Source organism: Tachysurus vachellii, chromosome 16, assembly GCF_030014155.1.
Source record: "Tachysurus vachellii isolate PV-2020 chromosome 16, HZAU_Pvac_v1, whole genome shotgun sequence".
Lineage (NCBI taxonomy): Eukaryota > Metazoa > Chordata > Actinopteri > Siluriformes > Bagridae > Tachysurus > Tachysurus vachellii.
The window spans coordinates 12,809,637-12,833,114 of NC_083475.1; the positions used below are offsets into that span (position 1 = coordinate 12,809,637).

The 23,478-nt window shown below is 38.3% G+C and overlaps 1 protein-coding gene across 1 annotated transcript; it reads left to right on the plus strand.

Annotated features, from left to right (window-relative positions):
• Window positions 1–72: 72 nt before the first annotated feature.
• Window positions 73–22,597, plus strand: LOC132859367 (ras association domain-containing protein 3-like). The gene is made up of 5 exons (XM_060890098.1): window positions 73–446; window positions 15,039–15,146; window positions 16,267–16,519; window positions 19,092–19,207; window positions 19,312–22,597. Exons 1-5 carry the CDS (start codon window positions 324–326, stop codon window positions 19,459–19,461), a joined length of 750 nt encoding a protein of 249 aa, XP_060746081.1. The 5' UTR covers window positions 73–323; the 3' UTR covers window positions 19,462–22,597.
• The last annotated feature ends 881 nt before the right edge of the window (window positions 22,598–23,478 follow it).

A 23,478-nucleotide genomic window follows, 5' to 3' on the forward strand; every position in this document is an offset into this window, starting at 1 on the left:
GCTACGTGTCCAGTAGGGGGCGTGTATAGCGCGAGCCGGTGGGCGTGTCTACTGTACCGCCCTGTAGAAGCATGACTGTGGACAGAGAGACAGAGAGCAGCTGGTTAGACAAGTCCTGGAAATAAAGTCGCTCGGAAATGTAGTTAGAGACACATATACAGCTTTAAATAAACAGTTTATTGTATTGGTTCTCTGTTACTTATTGCTATTGAATTCATCCGAGTTGCTGGATTACAACATGGACACTGTTTATTTTTCACCTTAAATACGCGGTCTGTTTGTTTAATGAGGCAAAAAACTGACAGTTGGACTTTTCTTTACAAATGACGTGGACTAGCACGATGAGCAGTGGTTACAGCAGTTTAGAAGAAGATTGTGAGGAGTATTTTTTCACCGCCAGAACTTCCTTCTTTAAGAAGCCTTCAGGGAAACTCACAGATCCTAAGGTAAGGTTAATAACAGGGTTTTATTTGTTTTAACAAACTAACATACATGTAGTAAAGCTGCACAACCTGCTGGCCTGCTTTGTTTTTGTTAGGGAACTTAGCTGCTAACTTTTTTTTATTTATTTACATCATACACGGTGTTGTTAGCATGTTAGCATGTTAGCTAATGAGTTACAGTAACGGTTAAAAGTTAGCTGTGACTAACGCTCTCTGTTTGTTTTATTGTTTATGGATCTTTAGAAAAACACGGTGTTAAAACTGTTATAGCACATCTATATGTGGTTTAAAACCTTTCTCGCGTTGATATATTGATGTATCTATTATGATTCAGATGGATCATCTGTGTCAGGGCTGTAACGATATACCGGTCATATACCAGTCTAACGATATACAGGTCTTACGGTGTAACGTAAGGAAATCTAAAAGGTTCAGTTTGTACCAACAGTTTGTGATGTTTGTTTAATTTTTACTTTAACATCATTTTAGACAATTTAAGCTTGTTTAATAAAATGTACTAATCTCTTAACCAAGAGTTAAATTGATTATATTATTCTTTATAATAACCTTTTGTTCTATGTTTATGATCTGTAAAGCTGCTTTGAGTCGATGTCAATTGTAAAAAGTGCTATACAAATAAATTTGAATTGAATTGAATTTTATACCACAATGATGTTAAATATTTTAATCTGATTGGTCAGATGGTATTGGTTAATTTTCTATACCAGCAGCCGATATAATAATACCGGTTTGTACGATTGCGCTCACTTTAATGTGTTACCGTTTCTATAGTGGTAGATAATTCACATGGACTTTGTAGGAAACAAACACAAATATGTTTGTTCTTAGAAGTTCTTAGAATAAGAAAAAATAAGCTCTTAGAAGCTGGTGTTCAGTAAACGAGAGGGATTTGTGCTTTCTTTATAACTTGATATGCTACACTTATCTTATTAATGTTAAGAAAGACAAAAAGAAAGTGTGTAAATGATAACAGGATTTGATGTTTCACACCATGAAATGTTACTTAAAGAGGATAAAATTTATTACGTGCCTGTTCTTAGCTATTCATTGAAAATTGCTGGTGTGAAAGAGGAATAAAACAGGATGGTGTGAGTTATTGTTAAATAATCAACAACAGGGTGATGTGATGCATTCAGACTTAAAGCAGCTTTGACACTGCTTCAAGGAATAAGGTAACGAAGGTACATTTATTCATTTAGCAGATGCTTTTAGCTAAAGAAGCTTGGAACTAAAGCAGAAGCCAATCCAAGCATGATTGCTTTACCCAACAAAACAAGTAAAACAGGTCATCATTACATGACATCAGCATCTTAAAGAATCTCAACAATGTGTGCTGAACACATCCTGTATGTTCTAATGCATCTTTAAATAGTTTTATTTGATTTTTTTTCTTTATACCGTGCCATTGAATGCTCAGACTCTGAGGTGTTGAGTGACCTTTTTTTTGTAACCTATTAGTGACCTATTACGTTTTGTAATAGAGACAGCACTGGTCTGATGTCATCACATCCCCCAAGTGTCAAAGTTTAAAACAAGCAGTACTGGATCGACCGAAACTCAAGGTTTCGGTATTGGTATCGGTCAAGATGAAATGGTATTGTGCCATCCGTATTTTCTGTAGTAATTACTCGTTCAAGTGACTTGGATTGCAGATTTGCAATACAATCTAAAACAGATAATAATGTACCAAAATAATGAATAATTGGTGAGATGTTTATTTATCATATTCATCACAAGTAGACCATAAATCTTATAAATAGGTCTTCAAGAGTTTCTAGTTTCTTGGTTACATAAAGAGAGAGATGGCTTATGGGTGGAGCTAGAAAAGGTTCACACTGTTGATTGGTCGAACAGAGCTGTCACAGAATCGTCCTGATTGTGTCCTTGGGTAAAAGGTAGCACTGTGCAACAATCTTCAGTAATAGATTCATGATTCTGTGCCTTTTCATTTGGAAATAATCCAGAATCCCAGAACACTTATTATTCACTGTGTTTGCTGACTACATTGAGTAGAAAATAATGGACCAGTAGAATTTATGTAGATTAAGTAGAATTTACATGCATATTATTCTCAGAACAAAGTCATTTGTGTTTCAGACACAGAAAAGAACTGACTCATTGTGATTTGGTTATACTCCAACTCCTCATTATTTTCACTATCATTAAAGTATTGGCAGCCTTGGCTTTGTTTGGGCCATTAGGACACACCTATTTGGGTTCAGTCTCATCACATCTCATTTTTAAACAAAAATAAACCACGTCTGTTTATAATTTTGCCTAAAAATAAATTTGTGGTATTATCTCTGGTCACTTCTTAACCTCCAGAGAACATCTTTTTTAATATGTACTACTGAATATAGAAAAGCCACATCAAGCAAGAGACATTTTGTAAAAAAGTTTTAAAATTACTAACATTTAATGCTTCACCACTCGTGTTGTGAAAGTGTTACAACAAACATTTAAAAGTGTTCAAGTTGTTAACGCGATTTAATTTTCTTTACGGCTCTTTAAACTGTTTTTTGTTACACTTCTGATTCAGTTTGGCTGACATCAGCATTCCCTCATCAGCAACTGTGCTGCATTCATCAGACAGATTCAATCTGTGTCCTTGTTTCTAGTAAGACTCTGTAGAGTGCGTCCTTGTGTAATTTGAATATGCCCTCTGCACAGGCTTTTCCACAGGCGTGAGTGTGTGTGAAAAGAGAGTTGTGAGACTGTTGCAGCTTAGTGGCCGTGCATAATGGCACCCACACACTTAGAAATGTCACAGAGTGGAGAAGTTCATCCAGACCTCGAGTCATATTCACATCTTTCTCTGCTTCTCTATATTCACTGTGTTTGAAAACAGGTATGGGCAGAAGTGTTTTTTTTTTTTTTTTAATTTAATTTATTTTTTGTGGTGTTCTGTCATAAGGATTGTTGACCGCCAACTCCTACATAAGAATGATCATAGCTCACTTCCTGTTATTTCATTCTATCCTCATCCAGCAACAGAAACCACAGTTTCATCACCTCTCGAATCACAACACATTTCCACACACGAGTGTTAACATAGTGTTGGTTTTTCCTTACTTAATCATGTTTACCATTGTTGAAAAGTTGGAAGTAGGTGTTTTGTGGTTAGTGTGTCCTGTATGGAGTCTGTATTTAGATCTGACAGATATGCTCTCTGTGCTTCACCAGTTTTGTCACCACAGTGGTGTCAGTTTAAATGGGGGCTAAAGAAGCGATGATCTGGCAAATAGCAGAGGCGAGTGTTTAAAAAGCCATGAGCAAGGAGCATCTGTTTACTATAGTAAGAGCTGGTCATGACAAGTAGTTTTTAATGTCCGACATGTCGTTTATTACTGTACTAGACGTTTGTACCACGACACTGGATTTAAATTGTTGAAGTATTGAATTGTTGATTTATTTTCTAGAACAGCAACAATTTTATTCCCAGTCATGCTGGCTAAATTTCATATTACAGGTTTACATTTACTTTTTTTTTATTGTGATATTGTTTCTATAGTAACAATTTACACAGGGACTCTGTATATATACCCAAATCCATATATACAAAAAATGTGTGTAATTGTTGATTCTGGTCATGTTTCTCTAAGATGATTAACATTTAACATTTCTCCAGTGGGTTTGTAGTGTAGTCAGAGGTTAAGCTGTTCCTGTACATTTTCTGTTGCACCTTCTAATTTCTAATATTCATTCATTCATTCATCTTCTACCGCTTATCCAAACTACCTCGGGTCACGGGGATAATTTCTAATATAATTAGTAATAATATCTAATATAATTTATGATATAACTGGCTGCATTTTTTAATTAATGTCATAAAAAAAAGAGATGCTGTTTAAGGGATGACTGCAGCTGCTATAATGTAAGTGTTAACAGGAATTAACTTGTATCATGGACTTTCCACAACATTAAATGTAAATTTAAACAGATAAAAATCAATTCTGGATGTTTAGGTGGTGACCTTGGGTTGTTATTGAATGGAAACAGTAACCCTGGTTGCGTAACACTATGCAGTTGTTGATTATTTTTCCTGTAATTGCATGCCCTGTCATGTTTATTCCTTATGAGGATGAGATTCCATGTTGTTGTGCCGAATATCACAATCTAGATATTAAAGCATAACCTCATATTGCCCAGTTATATTAGAAAGCTATTTTGAATTCAAGTCTGCACTAGTTCTCTCTGTGAACGTATCTGTCTCTGCGCTCCAAAGGTTGTGTTTTCTATGTTTTTATTATCAGAGCTCTCCAAATTGAACAGCTGCAGCTGCTTTCCACTAACAGCCTGTGAGATTGCGTTGATGCTGAGTCAGCACTGAGTCTTCCTGTGGCAGATTTTATTTTTATATTCCCAGCAGAAATGTTAATTGTGCTCTACACACCACAAAGAGAACATACACTTCCTGGTTTTGAAGGAGATTTTGTTGTTGCTGGATATTGTGGCACCAGCATGAGAGAAGAAAGATCTCTATATTATGAAGTTCATTCATTCTGCCTGTTTAGTCTATTTTTATCATCTAGAGAGGCAGCATTTCTTAAAACTTACAAATCCAGTTTTCTTGACCCAATGTTCCTAAATAAAACCTCACACTTCATGTTATGGCCATACACAATGTATTGACTGCGGTGAAACTGAATCAGTAACTGTTCAGAGTTGCAGGATTAAATACAGTGGCCTGTTCGAACAGCTGTGGGCAGCAGCTGTAATCACATTATGATCATCTCGTATCTCGCCACCGCTTTTAGACCAACTGTCACTGGGGTGGATTCACTCAGTTGCAGACTTTGCTCTTATCTCCTCCAGTCTCTTTGTGTGTCTGTACAAGCAGTCACAAGGCAACTCCTGCTGCTTTCTGCATTACATCACCGTCCTTCAGCCAGCATGAGGTTAACCAATCAGTGCACAAAATAGCACCTCTGCCCAAGGCGTTGGACAAACACTGCCCTTTGACTCCTGGCTTCAGAACCGCTCCTGCGTAAGGGCTTCTGATCCATTGTGTAGCAGATCCGGACTGTTTTCCAGGTTTATCCTGTACTCTAACGCTGAGGCACAGCAGCCAAAACACATCAGCTGCTGCAGGCCTGGTCTTAGGCTAATAGCTTATAGTGTAACTAACCCACAAATTAAATAAAATCAGGTCAGGATTCTTTCTGTCTTTGAATGTACTGTGAGGAGACAGTAAAGATTCATTTGTTTTGATTAAACCTGCTTTGTATTGTATGATTTTTTCTTACAAAAATGACATTTTAAAATAATTCCTTGACCATGACCTGAGATTAGTAATGCTCATTTGGTGCCCTGGCAACCAAATACAGCCAACAACAAACTTCAGTCATTGTCGGAACCTCTAAACATTGTCGCAAACTCTCTGATAATAAAAGCTACCACATAAAAGCCACCAGAGAAGGATGACATAGGCTGCTGCGACAACTTGATACAGTGATTGCAATGGTGAAACAAAAACAACGCTAATGGACAGAAACAATACAGTGATTGCAATGGTGAAACAAAAACAACGCTAATGGACACAAACAATAGTTCAATTTGAACAATGTTTCTGTTTCTGTGACCCCAGACCATTCTGGTTGATGGAAACAGACCAATCTTTGTCACATCACTCCATAAAACATAAAGAACATGTTACCACACAGTCTGTCATAGAATTTTGGCTTATTTCATAATTATTTCATTTCATAAAAGTGCTCTAAATGCATAAGTGTAACAGCAAGGGTGAATCATAAGGGTGACAGTATGGAGCTGTTATTATTATCACAAAACTACACTATTGTGATCGATCACAGCAATCATCTGTACTTTTATAACACTGACCCCATTTGTTCCTCACAGTGACATGTAGCTGAATATGTGTTAAATTACTGGTGGTTAGGAAACTGTGAAATGTGAAAATGTCTTCTAGACAGAAATGAGTATCTGTGGGATTTGCTCCCTGGTTTTCTTCCAGCGAAAGATTGTTGGAAACATGCAAATGTCAGTCAGACTAAACAGGACAGAAGGCTCAAAGATGTAACGACACACCCTTGTGAAACTTATGAGGAGACTACAGCAGGACTATTTACTCTTTGAAATCTTCATTAAAAAGTTCAAATCTGAGTTATTTTTAATAGTCACCTTAATAAGAGCCACGTAAAAATTATAGCAAAGCTTGTAAATTATTTTGTTTAATTTGTCTGTAACATTGTAATATAAGGACAGGGAACTGCCAGCCACGTAAATCATGATGTTTAAAGCAGAACATATGTTGACATTTACAGAAATCTTTGGGTGGAGCCCACTAAACTCAGCTGGTGGTTTGTCATCCATGCCGTATGAATCCACATCCTATTTATTAGTTCTGTTTTACAGTTCTGTTACAGAATAGAAAGTACTTTCACTTACATGGGTTTTTTTATTGCTAAAAGCTAATTTGCATTCGATTAATTGGAGCAGTCTAGCTGAAAGTGATCTCGAAGAAAGTTTTGGGGGAACTGGAAATCCCGCATTACCAGTAATTCTATTTTTAATTATTCTATTATTTAGATTTTTTTAACACTTGAGTTTGGCTGCGATGTTGGATGTGGCTTGCAGGTGAACACAATTTGCTTTCCGAACAGCCGTATGCGTCATGGAGCAGATGAGCTGTGTGATGACGGGTCAGTTGTGTGCATGCGTGTTACGTTACATCTATAAATCAACAAGGGGCTAACACGTATATCTCTTTTGATAGGTCACGCCTCAGAACTATTTAGCACCAAATATCATCTGTTTTAAAACCGTGTGATTTTGAAGGTTTTGATGATCACCAGGACTGATATTTAAACTGTGTGGACATGCAGCGTACTAGTGCTTTCATGCTGCATTCTCAAGTAAACATACTGAGCTCCAGAGCGTAATGTAGCATCTGGACACAGTTTTTAGAAGCAGGGATGTAATTACCGCCATCAGGTGGAACCTCCACGGGTGAAGTGTTGCCTGTAGTCCGTGTCTCTACAGGCCTTTTAAGTTGCAGATGGAGACAAGAGATGATCGCTACAGAAGTGAGACCAGATGAAGTTTTAGCATGCAAAATGATCACACACAGACACACACACATCCTAAGCATCATTTCATATAAGTGTGTAGAGACCTATACCATAGTTGCTTCTGGGCTTTCATTATACACCATGGTTTTAGTTTAGACAAAAAACAGGTAAATATAAATGCTTTCAAAAGTAGCTAGCACAAAAGGAAAATAGTTCATTAATGTTACTTATTAGGTTTTGCACTAGCTTTGTTGGCATAGCAAGCTAACTGTACAAGCTACATACACTCACTATCAGCACAAACAATTTTCCTCCCTTGTTAGTTTCCTTCATATTGTCTCCTATACACATTACATAATTGTTTTATACATGTGAGGATAAAATGAAACCTATGAAAAAAAATTAAAATGTGCTGGAACTTGGTTTGAGAACTGAAGAAATATCAGTTCAGTATTTCACTTAACCCAACCAGTATCATGTGACCTCCTGACCTGTCTTAACTCATGACTCAGTACTGCCATAGAAATAAAACTGTTCAAAACAACTCCTCCCTCATGACACGATGGCTTAAAGTCTCTTTGATGGTGCGTCATTGTGCTGGTTGAATATGTGGCACCAACAAGCTTTGAATACTGTTTTGTTAATCTTATCATTTCCTTTTTTGAAAGCTCAAAATCCAAAAAAGATTTGGATCCCTGAATTACATACACAAAGCTTTGTACGGCCCCTGTAATCTGATGCACAGTTGCCATTGCTCCTGGTACCACTGAAGATAACGAACCCCTGAAAATATAAATGTAGCTGCCTTCAGGTATTGTGTACACGTTCGTTTTTGAAGTTTCCATTTACTCTTACTTCTGTATTCCCAGACGGCTATGCAAGAAAAGTGTAGACAGTTTGGTGTTGTACATGGCCTTGAAATAGGATATCTGCCCGTTAGGAGTGTGTGGATTCTGTTGCAACACCTGGTGTGTGTGTGTGTGTCTGTGTGTGTGTCTGTGTGTGTGTCTGTGTGTGTGTCTGTGTGTGTGTCTGTGTGTGTGTGTGTGTGTGTGTGAGATAGCAGGCTTGCTCATTCAGCCTCAGAGAATGACCTCATAGCTTTGCACTGCAGTAGATGTGTGTAGCCAGGTAGCTTGTATATCCATCCAAACAAAGGTCTCTCTCATTCATCATATCACGCCAGCTATATCTCCTCCAGATGCCGTGTACAAACTAATCTGGCTCAACTGTAGGAAATGGCTTATCATTTTGACTAGCAGTGACTGTTTATTTAGTGCTGTTTTTTTATTTAATGTTTTGAGGGGAAACGAATGGTGCCGACTTTTACCAGTCCATTATGATTAACAGGCTTCACAACTTGGTTAATCATTTCCATGGTTAATGGTGTGCAGAGAGGACATCCTGTTAATGATACATGAATGACCCTGTTGTTAATCCCATGCTGCACTTGTGCTTGACTGGAGTCAGCGTTCAGCTCTAACCCCAGCCTAGCATTTAATGAAGAACCATTTACTTTAATGTTAACCCTGTATTCACTGACCCGACATACAAGCTTGTTTATTCCAAAAGTTCTTTTCTTTAACTGTCCTGTAAAAATGATCAGGCTTCACCTTGATGTACACAGATATGTTAAAAAAAATGTTGTGAACTTCTGTTGATTATGTGGTTATTTAGGGACTTTGACCATTTGTTAACATTTAACCCTGTTGGGTGTGTCCCAAATAGGCTTCTATGTCATTTGTTTATTTTATCTGTGCTTTATATCTGTGAGAACCTGAGGATGGACTGGATTGCTCAGACAAAGGAAGATCATTCGACAAAAGTTCCTTCTTCAGTCTAGTCTCCAAATGGAGAAATGACAGAGTCTTATTAATGAGTCAAAAGGAAAGTACACTTTCTTTTCATCAGTTTCAGCTATTGTTTCATTTCATTTATCTTTTTGAAGTCTATTACTGTCAGGGCCTGAAGGCCATTTTATGTGCTATGTTTGCCAGTGTCCATTTTGTGTGTTCTGTGTTGCCAGTGTAAGATAATATAAGATTACCTCATAAGTCTTCATACACTTAATCACAAACATAATTTCTCCTGATAAAGTACCCTGAACAGAAACCTAACGCATAAAGGAAACGTCTGCGAGGTGCTTGGTAATGGTTTCCAATATACGTCTTTAGAGATGTAAAGAGGAAGTGTATTGTTGTTGGTCTGTTATGTACACACTTCAGGAGCTCTGAATTGTTCTCTTTCAATGACTCGCTTATCTCACACACCCAGGAGTGTACAGGGTACAGGGAGTCCTGGCCTTTATAACTTTTTTATGTGGTCTACAGTACATAGCCTGTTGTTTCACTTAGCAAAATTTTGAGGTTTTTGAGCATAAAGAAGGGTTGGAGAACAGGCTACAAGCAAATGATGGGAGTATAGTGAATGTCTGATCTGCACTTATAATACACAACAACAAAAGCCAGGCATATGATCAGACATCTGTAGTTTTGTGTCTTTTAAAGTTCCCTGTAGGTCATAATGTAACCGTCAGACTGAAAAACAAATCTGCATGTTAGGGGATTTACAAAATACGGTTGAATGAATTTAGAAGATTTTCTAGGGAATTTCCAGTTACATACCCAACAGTCTTGAGAAAATAATAATCACTAATAACTTGGTGATCTTGGCTATAGTGTTCAAATATGGTCCGTTTTGCCTTTTCTGATTTCAGAACCTTTTCTCTAACACTTTATACACAGAAAATCTCAGTTCCAAACCCTGGGGAAATCTTCATGTTAGTCATTGAAATCATTTACTGTTGTCTGATCAAGCCATGAATATATAGCCAAACCTATATAGCACACTTAAAGCCGAGCAACATCTACACTGACTGCTCAGCTAAGTAAGAATGATTAGAGATTATAAAGAGAGGCTCTTCGATTCTGGCACAGTTAGCTGCCACGTTCAGCTTAACACAGCCTGGATCCAAAGAAACAGTCTGCTTTACGTGCACTTTTTAAGTATTTAGGGATTGGTTGATTTAGGTAGAAAGGTTATTATGTAAAGAATGTGTTTGGACGGAAAGGTGTGGTGACCATAGCCTTCCTGTGCTAGCGAGAGAGGAAGGAGTGTGAAGAAGACCACTTTTATTTTGTGAGAGTGCCTTGTTCACTCCTGGTTTTCTTGGCAGGTCCATGAGATTCTCCAGTCCTCTTTTAAAATAAGAGTAGTTCTTCGGCAAAATGTCATACCTAATCCAAAGCTACATAGACAGTTATACTCAACCTGTTTTGGCCTGTAACTTTTGGTTTTGCTGATACACATATTTGTATAAGTAGGAAAGATGACGTCAGATCAGACGTTTTGTTGGAGTGGAGTGTTTTAACAAACCTGTCTGACCACAGATCATGTTCCACTGAAGGCTAACTACAATGGGAAGGACGTACAAAACTGTGACTCTAAGGTTCATCTGTTCACCAAGACAGCTCAGCTATCTGCCAACATATATTGGCTCAGCATATATCCCTTCTTCCCTGATTAGTACATGGATACCACATTGCAACTTTTCGCTGATAGCTGAAAGCAGCTTGCAGTTTATGCTTTTCTCTTTAACGTAATGAGCTTTTTTGGAGGTAAATATATACATTTTAATTGACAGATGTTGCTTAACCTCTGTTTCTGTAATCTTCCTGTCCTACTTCCTTAGGCTGACCTCAGTGTTTAAGTGAAGGAGGATTCTGCAATTCGCAGTGTGGGAGGCAGGCCTGCTTTTTTTTTTGTCCCAATACCTCACTGACAGTGTTAGTTTTTCTTTATTCATTTCGTTTTGGCCGTGCAATCCAGCCCAATTTATCCCTTTGCTTTTTATCTACACTTTCATCATACTTCTTGTACTCAGTATGTGTCAACTCAGTTTGTTTGAGCATTATAAAAGACAAATAAAGACAGGCGAATGCTTCACGAAGACCCAGAGAATCAGAGAAGCGCCCTTTTGGCTGGGTATGACCACAGTACTGTTTGTTATATTAAAATATTTTATAGAAATGTTGTAACTAACTTGGAGGTCTGAACTCAGCTAGACTGAGTTAATGTGACGCCAGACAGTTTACACAGAGTTTTCCAGTCCAGCCCAAACAATGTGCCACCATACGAGAGCTAACGTGACCCACATCATAAAGCCCACCACATCAAGACAATGATGTTGTCTGTGTCAGTAGTGGGATTGTTCACATTGCATGATATAGCACATGGTTTATGTAGCTCTTACCATCTTTTGTTTAACTTGACAAGGCTTTAAGGGGCATTTTACTGATCATTTTAACCTCAACAGAAAGTGTGTGGTGTAGTTAATTACCCTGCTGAGCTTGGGTGGTTTTGGAATCGCTTCGTTATGAAAGCCTGTGGGTTATAAATGTGTCTTTTCCCTCTTGTTTGCCATTGCTTGCATGGAAACCAAGGTAGTGTGGGTGAGATAAAAGATTTAAAGCTGGATTACATGTGTGAGAAGAGCTCTTTAGTTGAGGTACTGGTATATATTTCTAGTCCTGAACATCAACATTGGTATTACTAAGACGGTGACTAATATGATGCCTACGATCACGTCACATGTAGACAGCTGTGATTTAAATTCGATCACATGCAATGTTGAAACTTACGACTAAAGGCACGGGTGATAGAGACGGATTTCCCCCTCTGGCACAATGTCCCTAAGGCCCATAATACCCTCGGTCATATAACACCATAGGGGTGCACCAGAATAGCACCTGTCATTAGGCTAATCCTGCTATGAATCACTCAGTTAACCAGTGAGGTCCAGCTGAATCCGTTCCAAGCTTCACATCCCCGAACAGTGAGAGCGCACCAGTGCTAACTATGCATACATTTCCAAACTACAATTTATTTATTTTTACTTTTTTTATGTATTCATGTCTGAGGATAGCACATGTACTTAGATCACAGCTTTTTACTCACGTTCCATACCAGTAATATAGCTACAATAAAAAAAACAAAAAACAAACTTTTATTATTGCCTCTGGGACTTGGAGGGAATTTTTACCCTTACAGCAGAGGGAAGTGTGTAGTATTTGTAACAGTATCTAGCTCTGCGACTGCTACAGTATTTAAACTGTACTCTACAGCATGAAGGTCCTTGTGTGGCGATGTGTTGGCATTATTGACTGAGAGAAAATCCTTCCCTTATAAGGGGCTTCGAGCCTTCAGTGTTAAGCAGTGTTGCAGGCTTTAAGCTTTGTTTTGAGCAGGCCAGCTCGTGAATGCAGACCTGCTCCTATCTTCTGTCTTATGACCATGTAAGACCAGAGTGCTCTTGAGGCTACTAACAATAACAGCCCATAGAACGACAATCCAGCCGTGCTATTTTACTCAATATTCCAGCCTCATGTTTAGTTTGAGTAGTAGGACTTGAGGAGCAGTGGATAGTGCCCTGTTTCATAGAGTAGGTTCCAAGCCATGCAAGTTATTGTCAACAATTATTTGGACTGTAATTGGCTTTTATGAAATTTGTAGAATTTTAAGCATGCATGTAATGTTGGCTTAGGCACTTTCCAGAAATGCATAGGTGTAAATATTACAGTGATGCCTCGAGATACGAGTGCTTTGACATCCGAATTTTTTGAGATACGAGCTGTGATTCGACCATATTTTTCGGCTTGAGATACGAGTACATTTTTGAGATACGAGCATCCGAGCCGCCGCCGCAGAAACAAACATCCCCAACAAGCACCTGTGCTCTGTTTCCCCCGCCTCAGCTTCCCGCATCTCACTCGGTTAAAGCCGCCTTTCCACTGCACACGACAAACGACGGCTGATAAACCGGAAGTCATTCATTTCCTATGGAGAGTCGCAAAGGGGCTGCGTGAGGTGCCGACCATCTGCGGATCCGTAATTTTCAGATCCGTTTTAAGCATTGGATCCGTTAAAAAATTTGAACTTGTGCGACTACACACCGCATCTGATATGCCGACCGGACAGGTTTTTATTAAAACGACCGGCAGATGTTAGTGAGGAAAGAGTGACAAAAAAGGCAAAAACAAGTGAAGAGAAAAGTGATGGAGAAAATTAAGCAAAATTAATGTAAAGAAAACAGAAATTGTAGCAATTAAGTTCAGTTAAGTTAAGAGAATTTCAGTTCTGTCAGGACCACTTTGTCAAAAGAGAATTTATTAGATGATATGCATACAGTTAGTGTTGGCGGTATGGTTCTGTTCTGAGCCACGTGCCCGTCCGTGCGCATGCGTGGTCAGAGCACGGAGAGCAGCGACTAGAAAATAGAATAAACGTATAACAGAACCACTAATCATGCATAGTATTAGATAAGCTCGCTTACGCGTTTTTGGAAAGTAATAAATGAATGAATGGACAAATAAATAAATAAATAATTAGAGAGAGGGAGAGAGAGAGAAAAATATGTGGAGATTTATGACGTAAACTGGTACAGCGAACACAGGTTCCGGTATGGTGGAGTTGGGGTTGGAGTTTAAATCGCAGCAGCAGCGAAGCGCTAGAAAGCGGCTCTATGAATTTAAATTGTTGGGTAATATGGATGTCGTAACCGGATTGGTGCGCGTCGTGGACAGCTGATTAACAGCTGATGACGTGGCACTGCCAGAACTAACGCGATGCTTGATTTTAAGTTTGTTAATTTTAGTGAAGTTTAGTTAAGTTCCATTTAAGTGTAAAGTAGCATTAAGAGTGTACAGTAGCGAGTAAGTGAAACGTACACTTTCGAAAGCGAAAGTGTACGTACGAAATTCCTCCTGTTTGCTCCTCCCTCAACCTCCGTGCGCATCTTCCGTAAAGTAAAACCAGTTTATTTTTTTAACATTCTCTTTTATTACTGTATGTTTTTATACAATATTTGTCATTTATAATTACAGGTACTGTACATTTTTCATATTCAAAACATAAACAAAACAACTGGAGTGGAATTTTGCGAGCTGGAACGGATTAATGGGATTTCAATTCATTTAAACAGGGAAAATTGTTTTGAGATACGAGAAATCTGAGATACGAGCAAGGCAAGAATTAAACTCGTATCTCGAGGCATCACTGTATTGTATTATTCTAACTCATTTAATCATGAGCATAATTTAGTGCAGTGTATCAGAACTCAGTTATTTAGTTAGTCATTTCCTGTAGAAGTTACACAATACAAACACAAGGGTGTATAAATATTTTTGTAATGACTCTTTACTGGGTCAGGCTGATTTTTATAAGTTCATAGACTCTAGAACCAAGCAACTAGGGCTTAGTATATTTTCAACTTTTCAGTGATATATAATTTGCTGTAGGCATTAAATATCAGTATAAATAGGAAACCGCAACACTATTATTTTACTGGAAATGTTTTAGTAACACTGTATCTGGCGATTCATTCTGAGCATTGTTGTCTTATCACTCACTGCCACTAACATCATGTACAGCACGTGGATGGCAGGTGTGATGTGGTTGTGTCTGCATGGTTGTGTGGTGTTTTGAAGTCATATATTATCTCTAATGTATTAAGCTTGCTTTTTCTTGTTTTTTCTCTGTTGTCTAGGATGTTGAGAAGGAGAAAGACCTCCGGACTCATCTCAGTTATGAGGAGATTAAGCACAATATTGAATTGTATAACGCAGCCACACGAGACCACTTTAAAATGACACTGGTGAGTAGTTTCTGCCTCTTTTTGCTGTCTTTTCTCTGGTCATCTTGTGTCACATTACCTTTAAGTGTATAAACATTAAGCATACATGACAAATGAAAACATTTGTTTTGAGAAGGTCAGTAATGTGTAGGGTTTTTTTTTTTTTACTGATTTGTCCTCCCATGACGCAACACCTCAAAAGTGTCTCTGTCTCACCTCTAACCGAGACATTACTCATGCTTTTGATCCTTGTGTTTCTTTATTCAGCCTTGACTCTTTGTGTAATAATGATAAGGCCAGTGTGATGTCAGAGGATCTGCGTTTGTTTGGGTTACCTGCCTGATGATTCGCATACAGATGACTGTTGTGTTGTTAAAATAGTTGTTCATTGTGGGATATCCTGCCTCTGATTAAGCTGTACATAGACATTCTGCTTTATGTGTAGTTTCTGCTTGAGACAAATTACACCATTTACCTTTGCTCGAGTCTCTTGTTTTCACGGGAAAAGTAGTGGGTGACCTGAACTGCTTCCCGGTCGGCCACATCGGCTGCCTTGCCCGAGCCGGTGAAAAAGCACTCCTTAGCTTTGGAGCTCAGTCACTAAGGAACTACACGGGAGAACAATGTGTTATTTCACAGAATGTTTAAAACGTGGATTTCTCAGATTGTTTTAAGTATCTTCCTGGATCCTCTTTTTTGTTTCTTTTAGCTTGAGGCGGTCATACATTTTCACTTATCCTATATAAGAAGTCACTTGCCTGTACGAGTGCTACTTAAAGATATTACCTGTGTGTGTGTGTGTGTGTGTGTGTGTGTGTGTATATGTGTGTGAGTGTGTTGTGAAGTTGATGTCAGGCCCCTATGTTTTGGCTAGTTGAGCACAGCTCCTGCGTTCCAGGCTTATATTTATTTTACAGTACACAAGTGAGTGCAGCACTGGGCCTGCTTCCTGACCTATAATTGCCCCCTTTATGTCTTCCCTTTGGCGCTAATATTTGCCGTATCTATTCTTGCAATGAAAGTTCCTGTATAAAGAGTTTCTTACAGTGTATGTTTCCTTGTGATTATTTATTATGCTATATCTTCATTTATTATGCTACATTGTACATGTTTTTTACTTTCTCTCTCTATCTGGTGTCAGAATCCTGATGGCTTGTACACGGGCTTTATAAAAGTGCAGCTGGAGCTGCGGCGGCCCATCACTGTGACAGGTGGAGTACCAGGGACGAAGGCAGCAGAGGCGTTTTATTTACCACGCGGCTCTGTAAACACGCTGCACATCAGCAGCTCCAACACGGTACAGCAGGTGATCGAGGCTCTGCTGCGCAAGTTCACGGTAGCTGACAACCCAGCCAAGTTTGCCCTGTACAAACGTTTCCGCCGCGAGGACCATGGTGAGCCTTGTGTGTGTATATGTACATGCTTTTGTGTATGTACAGTGATCATCCTGATGTAGTATGTGCGTGTGTGTATGTGTGTTTTTGCATGTGTGGTGACAGGATGACAAGCATTCCACAGCATGACCAGTACAGTAAAAAAGCATGTGTTTTGAAGTGTGTGTATTTTTGGACTCCTAGTGCCTTTGGATAGTGTTGTTACCCCAAGTATATGATTTCTGCTTCTTGTGCCAAGAATATTAGAATAGCACGTACACACACACACACCCACACACACACACACACAAACACACACACCAGTTGTCCACATTAGATTGCTGACAGCTGGTACACGTGTTGCTGGCCTCTTTCCCCACATACACAGATCTTCAGTTCTCTTTTCTAGACAAACGCTGCCTAGTTTTGCAAAATCCCCCTGATTTCAGGCAGAACGAGTTCCCTGGAAATCTGTGTTCAAACTCCTCTTCCATCAGAAACCGTTCCAGCTGTCTTGTCTGTAATCAAGGCTTAACCGTACTGCTGCTAAATGCCTCCTCTGACGTCAAACACACTGCACACATAGCTCATGTGATAAAGTACCTGTGAGTTCTGCTCAGACAGCATGCAGTCCTGTAGTGGTGGTCCACTCCCACATAGCACGATATATGACTAGGTTTGAGTCCACATGTGCACAGGATGAACACTTACTCTTATTGCCTCAGTACAGTGGGAGACTATTAAAGGAAGGTCAACTATTAAACGGAACGAGCAAAGAGGGAGATCGTATGAGGGTTTGCCAGAAGAGGGAAAATGTGCTGACGCTGTTGTCTGGTTGTCTTCAACCTGCCTTGCCTGTGGAGACAGGAATGTCTTGGAACTCCTCTCTATTTCTTTCTCCTCTCTCTGAAATCCCCTCTAGCTGCAATCAAAGTGATAAAAATGTGGGCTGTAGTATGTAGGGAACACACACACACACGCGCACACACACGGTCATGCAGTAATGCTCTGTCTAGACAAACTAAACAGCTTTGTGAAGAGTGATAAATTTGAACTTGGTCAGAAAGTTCTGCTTCAGAGGTTATTACAGAGAACAGAGCGCCACTTATTTCTGCCCGCATCACAGCGACAAAATGCTGAGTACAAAATGAAAATTCTGACACAATAGCAGCTCTGTGTGTAGTCAGCATGCAGCTGAAATCTACCTTACTGTAATTAAGGAGTTTTCAGTTTGTACAAAGACAATTTTTTTTACAGTGGGGGAAATTGTTTAACAAGATTTATTATATTATTAGATTTATATAATATGTAATTAGAGAAATAGATAACAGTGTTAGTTATTAAATGATTAGAAGTTGTTGTTTTTGTTTGTGTTTGTTTGACTAGAGCCTCAAAATCAATGTTTTGAGAAGTTTAGTAATAAAAAAGCTATATGGATACAATAAATGTATAAACCTGTTGTTCACATTTAAATAATGAGCCTATTATTTTGGACTGTGTGCATAAATGCGCTATGGTGGAGGTTTGAGGACGTCTGTCTTAATGAAATGCTTTGCCAGTTATTTCCTGATATTAAGGTGATTAGATCCATTACATCAATGAAACCAGTGAAAGCTCCATCTGTTATCACAAGGCCAAAGAGGCTCCTGTAGTTCACCTGAATATCATTATGTCATGCCAGTTCTTTAAAAATTAAATCCCAGTTGATAAACACAGATTAATAGCACTAACTGATTGAAAAATAAAACCGAAAGGAACAAAACTTGTCACTGTTTCCATGTTTTTCACTTTAGAGGAAAAGGGAGCGGCTGTTTACAGCTTAGAAAGTAACGTAGCAGCCTTTAGATATCCGCACTGGAGTTGGTCTGGTACTGATTTGGGTCACTTTCTGATAGGTTAGTGTTTTTTTTTTTTTTTTTAAACTGGTGTCTGGCCAACTCTCAGTGGAACCTTTCATGATCTATTCCACAGCCATCCTAAGCACTGACCCACCTCATTTTCTTATCTTATCCAGATTAACTGTTAAATAACACTGTTTAAAGCCAGTGTTGTATAACACAAGTCCAGAGATTTACAACACCACTATTCAGCAGCTCGTTCCTTGGAATTTCAGACGAACAATGTCATTGCACTTCTTTATTACGTGTCACTTGTATGTTTGTACCGAGGCACTCACAATCAAGTTTGAACTTTTATTTGCTAACCAGTGTTACATATACATTAGTGTTTGGGAGTAAATGACTTGTCTTTCTGAGCATTACAAATGTTGGCTTCCTTAGTTAAACATAAGTGACAGTAATAGTTGTGAGTTTTGAGATATTAGGGATAAGCTTCAATAAGTCATTTTTTCCCCCAAATGTTTGGTCTTAAAGGTGTGTGTGAGAAACCTAGCAATCTTAATGGTATATATAAAAAAAAAAAAAAGATTCGCCTTCTTGATGGAAGAAAAGGGTACAAACTTCTTCAAGTCTTCAGTTCTGATGATTTATTATTTTATTGTTGAGCAACACATTCATTCAAATATTATAATATTCAAATATTATTATTTGATGATAGATAATGATTGGTTGGTTGTGTATTTTTTCCCCCTTAGTGTGTGTTTGTAAGCTGTCAGAGACTGAACACCCTCTGCTCCTGCGTCTGCTGGCTGGGCCAAACCTAGACACACTCAGCTTTGTCCTCAGAGAGCAGCAGACAGGAGAAGTCATGGTGAGCAGTCATACCGGTTTCCTGCCCTGGAGCAGGACAGTAGGTTAAGGAGCTGCTCGTTTGAACATGTCTATTGATCTGCACATCCGTCTCTCTTTCTGCAGTGGGACGCTTTCTCCATTCCAGAGCTGTGCAACTTCCTGCGTATCTTGGAAAAGGAGGAACAGGACCAGGTCCGGGTGATAACCGCACGCTACAACATCTACAGAGAGAAGCTGGAAGAGGCACTCAGAGCAACTAGCAGCCATAATTAACAGTGCTTTACACACACACACACACACACACACACACACACACACACACACACACACACACACACACACACACAGAGGACTGATGCCTCGGGGGATTTACAAAACAAACTATAAGGTGACACACATCTCTCTCAAACAAGAACTCTGACCTCCAGAGATGATGTGTGATTGCTTGATTATGTGTGCCACACTTTCCCAGAGTGCCAAACTACCATCTCTCACACCTTTTTTTTCTCGTCCAGTTACTTTGAACTTGTGAATAATGCAAGCTTGAGAATCTGTTCTGTTTGATTAGTTTATTTAATTGATAGTTACTGTTGATGGTTTGTACATATTTTTGTTTTTAATTTATGTGGGGAAGCTTTGTTCTTTTTTTATCTATATTGTAAGAGTCTTATTTTATTTTTTAAGAGTCATAGCAACAATCCAATATTAATGAATGGAGAGAATGGCAGTAATACTAAGTACTGCTGACCTGCATGTTTAATTTACCAAAGAATTAGTAAAGTTAATCTTGGTCAGATGGACATAGACCTGAGACAGATTTAGCTGAAAGCCTGAATAAAATGGCTCTATTTTACTTTTAGTTAGTTCCACACCAGCACTGTGATAATCAGAGGCAAAAGTTAGTATTACCATGACTTCTCATGACAGGAGACCAAACTGACAAGACATTTGCAATTAAAGAAGGATTTTAATGTTGGGAAACCAGACAAAATGCACGGTATGTAGAAACGTGATCATAAACTTTATGGCAAGATGCAGGTAGCCTGGTGGTTAAGGTGTTGAAGTACTGACCGGAAGGTCATGAGTTTGAATCCCAGGTCTACCAAGCTGTCACTGCTGGGCCCCTGAGCAAGGCCCTTAACACTCAATTGCTCAGTTGTATAAATTGAAATAAATTGTAAGTCACTTTGGATAAGGGTTTCTGCAAAATGCCAGAAATGTAAGATTAAGAAGGAAGACAGGAAGTAGGAAACGTGGGAATAAAAGGCATGCGAATAAATGAATGAACCTCTGATCAATATTTTAGGTTTATGCTAAGTTTGTTCATTCAGAGCCTGAGGAAAAGACAGAGAAGTAGGGCATGTTGTCACACAAGAGAAGCAATTGCAGGAAGTTGACATACAGAGTTAGAGGAAGTTGAAATGCATTTAGAGGAATTGTCATGCTCTGGTCTGGGAACAAACTTACTGAATGCAGATCTTGTGCTCGCACTAACCTTAAGGGCTTGTCTTGTCTTTGTTAGTGCCAGACGTCAGTTTAAAGCTGCTGGTCATTATGTATAATATCCTCTCGTTATCTGATCCTTAAACAGAGATAAGCAACAGAAGAAAGAACAAGGTGTGGGCTGTTTGGCAGTGATCTTAGGGGGAGGGATGTATCGCTCCATTGGTCCGGCTCTTAAAAGGCATTGAACTGCATGAAGGTTAAAGATGCATGCTGGAAGATGCTCTCGCTCAGCCAGGCTGTAGGCTAAGCATTGGGCTCAGCGTCTGTATCGTGTTTCAGCTGCAGCTGTTCCAGATCTCTCTCAGATACTGTAAAGCTGTATTTGAGAGAGAATTATAATCACAAATATTACCACTGAATAGATATTTTGATAAGATATATAACAGAATAGACAATCTGAAGAGAGCTTGCATTTTATACATATCTCTCTCTTTTGGACACTGTTAATCGTACTGTAGTTCATTCTATGCAGAAATCAGCAGAAATGTGTCTTAAAGAGCAGACAATCTGTATCTCTCAGCAGGCTGTGCTGCTTTTCTCCATGAACATGTACACCATGTTAAAGTTTTAAATGATACTTGTGTATCAGTGTTTTTTTTATATATATATATATATATATACACACCTATACATATTTTATTCATATGTGCTAGTACTTCATGATGGATTTCTGAAGGGTACTGCATTATATTTTGTCTGTTCATGCATTGAATTAGTGGTGATCTGGGGACATCTTGTGGTCCTCTGCTGTAATAGCACCTTTACTTCACAGTCCTTATGATCATATGTTGTTGTTTTTTCTTTATTTTTTGAAATGAATTTTTTTTTTTAATAACCAAAGACACAGTGTAAATCTGCATATTTAATTTAAACTTAGACTTTAAATTTAGTGCCTGCTGCACTCAAAGAGAGTGATTATTACTCTATATATAGCCTGTGAGTTCTTGTCCCCATGGCAACACTCGCACCTAAACAAACACTGGGTTAAATATATTTTAGAATCAGATGTTTCATCATTGCAGGAGGTTTTGATTAGTGAGATGTTGATTAGCAGCGCAGTAATGCTGTTACTCTACTGTGATTTGATTAAGACTGACGGTTATCCAGGGCTCCTGTAATGTTAGTAGTAGATATTAAAACATTTTTGGGCACTTTACATTGATTCAGGGATGAGCTTTTATTTTTGTTGCTTTTTTTATTTTCATTTTTTTAAATCTTCATTTAATATACAACAATAACTCTATATTTTATTCCATGAAAGTATGTCCAATGGAGATTTTGTTTTAAACTTGATTTTTAAAGAGCAATCCAGCTTCAGTAGTTCTGTAATTTTGTAGAGCCATACTGTGAATGTTTCAGCTGTCCAACTCATCACATTTTTATTAACCTGTCTTTTAAAATCTCCACTAAATGCTATGAGTATGTGTAGTACTACTAAAGGAGTTTTCTGTATAAATGCATGCATTATATTAATCCATGCATATCGGGTCTGGCTGTGAACAACATCACGGCTGGTGTTACAGCACATGACTTGATTATAGAGAAAGCTCTTGACTTTGAAACTTTTTGTTTGCTAATCCAAGATTTATGATACAAAAATCTCAGTACCATTTTTTTTGTAAGTCTGCCTTGTGAAATATTGTCAGATATTCTGCTTTTCACTTTCAATGAAATGTTGGTTGAAACTAAATCCTAAAACCTTACATTTCCTTCTGGTCATTTCAGGATTTTATTCAGCTTAGAAGCTAAACCTGATCACACCTTTAAATGAACACATCCAGTCTATCCAAAGATATATAAAGATTTGCAAGTCTAATGAAAATGGATGAGAGAAAGCTCAGTGCTTTGAAGTGGACTGTGCCAAATGCATAATGCTATAATAAAGATGTATTTGTGATGTGGAGTTTGTTGTATGGCTTATTTTTTTTTAGTACTTAGTAGTTGCTTCTAATAAGGAACAATATTTATATAGTAACAGAATCATCTTTATATAGCCAAAAATCTTAATACTGAAATTGTTTGATAAATATGACAGTTGTACAGTCACGTTAACATCTAAAGCTTAAAAATAATTTTACATTATATCAAATTTTCACTGAATTTCCCAGTAACAAGGATAATAAATATTCTAACCACAATAAATTGTAATGAAACCAAATGGCAATGTTATTCAGTGACAGAGTTTAAATAACATTCAACAAATTGCTCAAACATTCCAAAAGCCGATGATGGATGTCTGCTGTGAGCAGGACCCTGGAACATAAACAATAAGAGCAAAGTTGACTCACATTATGATTTGCATAAACACGTTTGGTACAATTTTGCCAAGTGAAAGCAAAACAGAGCCAAGGAGGAAGCACAAGTTTAAGTCTCCTGTTTCAGATCATAGCACTGAGCTACATGTCTGAAAATGCCCTTAATGTTATTCCTAGTCAGAAGCAGCTTTTTTTTTAACAGAGTATAGAATGAGATCAGATAAGGCAAGAGGATGCAGCCCTCCCTAGGATCATCTCACATCGACAGCACTGTCACCTGTGTATTTCCCACAGCATGTTAGTCTCAGCCTTGCCTTTGGTAAGAACAAAGCCTGCACATTCTCTTCATGTTAATAGTTCAATGTTCCCTTACAGTTTACAACTAAGTTGCAGATGTATGTCCTGAGGACTGAATGAGTGGCTGAAATGATCGTGTCCTCCAATACAGCTATAAAAAATTCATCAATAATAAATTTGTATTCTTCATTTGCTGAACTAAGGATTTTCTTTGTCCATCCATCCATCCATC

Bases quoted from the DNA above. Each gene is read 5' to 3' on its own strand.
- LOC132859367 (XM_060890098.1), top strand. From the start codon at position 324: ATGACGTGGACTAGCACGATGAGCAGTGGTTACAGCAGTTTAGAAGAA. The intron at 447-15,038 runs GTAAGGTTAATA...TCTGTTGTCTAG, and splicing joins GGAAACTCACAGATCCTAAG to GATGTTGAGAAGGAGAAAGA. The intron at 16,520-19,091 runs GTGAGCCTTGTG...TTTCCCCCTTAG, and splicing joins TTTCCGCCGCGAGGACCATG to TGTGTGTTTGTAAGCTGTCA.